This window comes from Eutrema salsugineum, unplaced genomic scaffold, assembly GCF_000478725.1.
Source record: "Eutrema salsugineum unplaced genomic scaffold, Eutsalg1_0 scaffold_6, whole genome shotgun sequence".
In the NCBI taxonomy this organism is placed as follows: domain Eukaryota; kingdom Viridiplantae; phylum Streptophyta; class Magnoliopsida; order Brassicales; family Brassicaceae; genus Eutrema; species Eutrema salsugineum.
Window position 1 is genome coordinate 13,439,369 of NW_006256547.1, and position 6,767 is coordinate 13,446,135.

The 6,767-nt window shown below is 40.2% G+C and overlaps 1 protein-coding gene across 1 annotated transcript in view; it reads left to right on the top strand.

Annotated features, from left to right (window-relative positions):
• The first annotated feature begins 416 nt into the window (after nucleotides 1-416).
• The window catches only part of LOC112083508, a 40,947-nt gene continuing 34,596 nt past the window's right edge, over nucleotides 417-6,767 (top strand). The window contains exons 1-2 of the mRNA XM_024151537.1: nucleotides 417-431; nucleotides 549-627. Of these exons, the coding sequence (XP_024007305.1) occupies nucleotides 417-431; nucleotides 549-627 (94 nt within the window). The remainder of the gene's footprint in view (nucleotides 432-548; nucleotides 628-6,767) is intronic.

The window sequence follows — 6,767 nt, forward strand, 5'->3', positions numbered from 1 at the left end:
ACGATAGATTCCATCGCCAAATTGGTCTGGCCGAGGTGATACTGATTTCTCGGCCAAAATCTCTCGCGTCTCGGCCAAAGTTTCTCGCGTATCGGCCATTTTGGAACCATCCTTTAGTTCTTCAAGTTTTAAGCCTGAAAATGACATTCTGCTCGGACTGTTAGCATTTAAATCAAAAACTGGTCGAAAGATAACCATTTTGGCCTGAGAGATTCGGTCATCTGATGGGTCATTTCTGGAACCCAAGTATTCGGCCCCGGTTTGGCCGCAAAGCTCGTTTAAGCCGTATATGACATTCGGGTCGGGCAACAACGGGTCGTCTGGTTCTAGTGAGTTGATAAAGATGTGTAAGGCTCTCTTGTATCTATTTCTGAGTTGTTTAATCTTGGAGCGTGTCATGGCCCCGTCTTGGACGGATGGCATTAGCCCCGGTAAGGTCTTAGGGTCGATGTCCACATCAGATCCTCTCTCACAGCTTCTTCTTCAAGCTTGATGTTGGGAGAGTTCATAAATGTGACCTGAATCTCTTTGGTGTGGGGCTGAAACAGTTGATGCCAACTTATGAAGATGGGAAGCCCTATGAAGGATATGGGGAAAGCGGCCGATACGTGCCAACCGCACATACTGGTACCATTTCATGCCTGTACTTTTGTGATGTGCCTACACGTTCCTGTACTTCATAAATTGTGTAAATTAATACCCGAACCGTATTTTTTTGGCCAAAACCTACATTGAATTTTGATCCGCTAGTCAACCCCGTTTAATTGTTAACGGTTGCTGACTCATCTGCCACGTTGGAACGAAACATTCGTATCCAACGAAACGACGTCGTTTTGCAAAATTCTGGGATAACAAAAGAATTTGTACCCACTGGGTGTCGAACCCAACACTTTAAGCATTTAACAACACCAGAAACCACTAAACCAGTTCGATTATGTGTATATAACCGGGATGTTATATTATATATAGAAACGAATGCCTTTTATTAGAAAAGATTTAATACGATGTTCCTTAATTATAAAGGGCTTTTTAAAACTTGTAGCCTCGAGTAATCGAACCCAGCTACTCAATCACTAAACCAATGCCGAAACCAATAGACCAATTCGATTAATTCGTATTCCTTCGAAAGGTTATAGTATATATATACAAACGAAAACCTTTTATTAGAAAAAATGAAAACGACGCTATAGTTATAAATGACTTTTTAAGAAATCTAATCTTCTTCGTCGAGCTTTGTCGAAAATTTTAAACCCAAAATCAATCAAACTTCACTATAGAAGCGTTGGGCATACCTAGATTCGCGGATGATAACACTGTATTTTGACCACTTTTATGGATCGTTTTGAAATTATTTTTCTATGTTTTTAATTGCTTTTAAGTACTTTATTACGTTTTTCTAGTATTTGTAGTTCCAAGACTCTTTTCAGGTAACTTAGGGAAAAGTTTAACAAAATGGATAGAAAACCAGATTTCAGCTCAGAGTCAAACCGTCAGAAGTTCACCCTCGATTGAAGGCCTTCTCACCATCTGATCCAGCTCAAATTTGGAGATCTTAAAGATGGAAGTATCAGCTTTCCAGAACACTTTACAGCTTGCCAATCCAACGGTTCAATCAAAAGATACGCGAAGAGCAAGATGTCCCGTAAACCAGCCGGCAAGCGTTTCCACCCGCGGCCAACAGAGAATTTCCCGCGGTCAGAAGCACCGCGACCGCGGCCAGCAACCCATTCCCCGCGGTCACAGCCATCCCGACCGCGGCCAACTACCTCCGAGCCCGAAGGCCCATTTCTGAAGCCCAAAATGATTCCCTCATTTGGAGAAACCCTAAGTGACGCCCAGAGATGTCTTGAGCAATATAAATACGTGTTTTAGGAACCCTAATTCGTATGCCTTCATATGTTCTTATTGTTTTAAAATACTTTTTAAGTTTTAGGTTTTAGGGAGAGAGAGATTTGTCTCTTGAACCCTTGTTCTTTCTTTTTCAATTTCGGTTTCTATTCTACTTTTTAATACTAATGTTTTTGATTTTGTTCATCATGCCTGAGTAGTTTTATTGTTGGAACTAAGGGATTTTCGATGGGGATTTATATGTTCGATGAGGATTCCATGAGCTTTTGAGCCGAATCTTAGAACTTTTTCTTCTGAATTCGTTTTTACTGCATGAGAGTAGCGTCATGAACTACAATCTGATCCAGATGCTTAGTGACACGAAAGTGTTCATCCGGTGTCAGATCTAGTTTGGGAGAGCAAACAAACATACGAGTGGAAACCTACCTATGGGCGATTTGTGAATGCTGACGAGTCTTAAACATAATGCATCTCTTCTTTTCCAGGGCCAGAGTGGAAACCTACTGGTCAGGGTTGAGAGAGATAGTTGTCTATGATCACGACAGTGGCGTATTTATACGTCCGTGACTCCAGTTTGAAAAGTTTAAGCTAAGATCTTATCAATTTTACTCTCTAGCAATGTTTTGAATCGTTCGTACCCCTGAGAAAACTTCCCTGAACCCCAACGCTTTCTTCCTTATAGATTCACACCGTTTTTATTTCATGTTTTAGTTCAATATTCTCATTCCTTTTTAATCGATTTTCATTTAAGCAATTAGATTAGCCGTTTTTCTCATTTTTACCCGTTTTTGTTAAGTTTACTTATTAGGTCATTTTAATTCCCGTAGTTTCTTTTTAGATTTCGTTTTTACATTTTAAACACACCACCAAAACCCCCCCCACAAAACGGTTTGGTTCTTGACTTCCTTACTTTATATTTCTTTCGAAGGCTTTTGCAGGAAATATCCTATTGCCGGGGAAGGCGCGCGTTTTCTTTTCCGCAAAACCCAAGAAAGGTTGGTAAATCGACTCTAGAACCCCTTTTTCTGCATATTTCCATTTTTCGGTTATTTTGTTTCCATTTCAGAAGATATGGATCCCATAAATCGAAATACACACTATGAGGAAGGTTTCTATAACACTCCTCAAGCCACCAGACGCAGAGAGAAGCAGTACTTACGCGATCTCTACGAAGAAATTCAAACCGAAGACTACAGAACGTTCCAGAACAAGCCCTACGTACATAAGAAAACAAGTAAATGATGCATATCCTTCCACATTTAGAACTCTCTACTTCTTTTTTGTAAGCTCAAAACTCCCTCTTGTCGATATAGTACCATTTCGGATCAGAATACAACTTTTCTTAAACAGAGTCCCAGTTTTCTGATTTTCGTAGGAGAGTTTTGGTGTAGCTAAAGGAATAAGAAAACAAGTAAATGATGCATCTCTTTCCACATTTAGGACTCTCTACTTCTTATTTGTAAGCTCATAACTGCCGCTTGTCAATATATGATAACTAAGAGTTTTCACTCTTTGAAGAGGTTATCAATACCCCTGTCCTTGTAGTACAAGGGGTTATCAAACCAAACTTGTAGTGGAGACACTAATCTATGAAACTTGTAATCTTAAGTCAAGAGAGAATGATAGAGGTTTTGACTAAACTATTTAACAAGTAAATAAGCATGTAAATGAAACAAAAGATGAGATTTAAACTAAGTGAAGATGCAAATAAAAAACAAATGATTCGGATGATGATAATATATGATAAAGGCAGAAGCTTTAGACAGGATACTTGACTCGGGTGCTTCCAAGCTAAACTAATGGGTTAATGAATCATTTTATCAAGCGATTTCATTTAACTTTGAACTCAAGGCATGTTAATCTTCTCATGAAAGTATTAAACATCTAAACTGATCCTCTTTCATACCAAAATCCCTTTTGAGAAGCACGAATCAGTCAGCAATAAGATTCAGTTCAAAAATGTCATTTAAGAGAACAAAATATCACTCTCGCGATGAAAGACTCTTAAACCTTAACCGAGTGGTTCAGACATTTCTACAAACACTTTTGATGCGAGATATGTCTCAGATCTGAACCTCAAGTGATGTGCTTGGATCCAGCCTAGAGATCTCGTCGGTTAAAGAATGAAACATGCAAGACTAGACACCTAAACCCATTAATCTTTCTTGAAAGCACCCTAATCTACCTATCTAAAGCCGCTTAAACGACTACTCACTGATCATAACGAGCTCACTAAGTCCTTTGCAAGACGTGTAGCTTGTCATGATAAGGAGTTTGATGTTGGATGATAAAAGAAATAAAGAAAGAACAAGATTCTGATGCAAACACGAGATATTGGATTAGATTAATCAAGTTTCACAAAAGAGGCAAGTTCTTAGAGCTAAAAAAACAGATAAGAGATAAGTTGATTAGGTTTTTGGTCCTAAAATGTATTTATAGCAAAGGGAAAGTGTCGCGGGTCAGCCCGGAACAAACCGGGTATTGAGCCGCCTTCTTGGGTGGATGGGTGAGTGCCACGGTGTGTCGGAGAGTGAAGCCGAGGTCTTTGTGTTGAGGAGTGCACGTGAGTCAGGATCCAAATGAAGATCTAGTGAAAAACACGTCAAGAACATGCATGAACCCTAGTCTTTGATCCGTCTTCACGTCTGTGTTCTTGAGCCGTCTTGTTCTTGATTCTGGTTTTGTGACAAGGGACCTCGCCATAAAATGTCGCGGGGCTTGGTAGTCGAGGGGTTCGGGAGAACAGAGTCCGGCATGCACGCCGAGGCCATTACACCGAGGTGCACGTTCAACACTTAGTCGTTTCCAGCTTCATTTCTTACGTGTGCATGCCTAGATCCCAACGTGCCGAGGCGTCAGCACGAGGTCTAGTTCAAAATACTTCCAAGATATGAGCCTTGACTTGAGCAATGTCGAGGTGATGATGCCGAGGCCTGAGAAAATACTTAGCGCGTATCGCAGCTCATTTAGGCTCGTATCGACCATATTGCCTTCCGGAAACAGTAACTTTCAACACACGACTCCAATTGCTCTGAGACCAGTTCCATAGTCAAGATGACTCAATAAGCTCGAACTTTGGTGAAGAAACCGTCGGAGCTTGGGAAGTGGAAGGCTTCCTGGATTTCGCATCTTTGCACTGCATCGGATTCACCGGAAAATAAGCTTTTGGACCGAGGTGAACTCTGGAGACCTTATCTTTCAAACCATTGGTCCGAATTGAGTGATTCCAAACGTTCTGAGAAGAGCTTTCACAGATCTCAAAATTTGATGAAGGCTCCGTCCGTCGTGATCTTTGAAATCCGCTGTTTGGTTCTCGGGTACGTGCAATGCTGGTGCTTCTTCCGAAAGCCGTATCTCTCTCCTCACTGGTCCGAATTGGATGATCCCAACTGTTCCGGAATCTTTGCTTGATTATCTCCAACTTTGATAAAGACCCCGCCAACTGATTCGGACCGAAAGGTTCCCCGGATTGCTGATCTTTGAAACGCGCGGGCAAGGACAGGTTTTGGTCGAGAAAAGCTTCCCGCGGTAAGGAAAATGACCGAGGGCTATGTACCGCGGTAAGCTTTTTAGCCGTAAAATTCTCTCGCCTCGGCCAAAAACTTAACCCGTGGTAACTTGCACCCGACATTCGTCTTTGGTCGATTTTGGTCGATCGGTAAGGGTTTTGGCCGATAATAAGCGTTCGGTAAGCTTTTTGACCGAGGTTTCTGTCCAGCCAGTACGTGTTTTGGCCGAGAAATTCCTCCAAGCGATTTTCACCATTTTTGACCCTTTTCTTCACCGTTTTCTTCTATGCTCCTCTTCTTAAGCTCCAAATGGCTCCCAAAGAACCTGATAAAGACTTCAAAACATGCAAAACTCATTGGGACCTAATGCAAGCCCTAAAACTTATTTTGATACTTAAAGACTCAATTTACATGGGAAAACACATGATGAGGACTCTAAAATGCACTCTAAATGATGTAAAATATAGACATATCAATATAGTACCATTTTGGATCAGAATATGACTTTTCTTAAACAGAGTCCCAGTTTTCTGATTTTCGTAGGAGAGTTTTGGTGTAGGTAAAGGAATAAGAAAAAAAGTAAATGATGCATCTCTTTCCACATTTAGGACTCTCTACTTCTTATTTGTAAGCTATAACTGCCGCTTGTCAATATAGTACCATTTTGGATCAGAATATGACTTTTCTTAAACAGAGTCCCAGTTTTCTGATTTTGGTAGGAGAGTTTTGGTGTAGCTAAAGGAATAAGAAACAAGTAAATGATGTATCTCTTTCCACATTTAGGACTCTCTACTTCTTCTTTGTAAGCTCAGAACTCCCTCTTGTCAATATAGTTCCATTTTGTATCAGAATATGACTTTTCTTAAACAGAGTCCCAGTTTTCTGATATTCGTAGGAGAGTTTTGGTGTAGCTAAAGGAATAAGAAAACAAGTAAATGATGCATATCCTTCCACATTTAGGACTCTCTACTTCTTCTTTGTAAGCTCAAAACTCCCTCTTGTCAATATAGTACCATTTTGGATCAAAATATGATTTTTCTTAAACAGAGTCCCAGTTTTCTGATTTTCGGAGGAGAGTTTTGGTGTAGCTAAAGGAATAAGAAAACAAGTAAATGATGCATATCCTTCCACATTTAGGACTCTCTACTTCTTCTTTGTAAGCTCAAAACTCCCTCTTGTCAATATAGTACCACTTTGGATCAGAATACAACTTTACTTAAACAGAGTCCCAGTTTTCTGATTTTCGTAGGAGAGTTTTGGTGTAGCTAAGGGAATAAGAAAACAAGTAATTGATGTATCTCTTTCCACATTTAAGGACTCTCTACTTCTTCTTTGTAAGCTCAAAACTCCCTCTGTCAATATAGTACCATTTTTGTATCAGACTACAACTTTCTTAAATAGAGTCCCCAG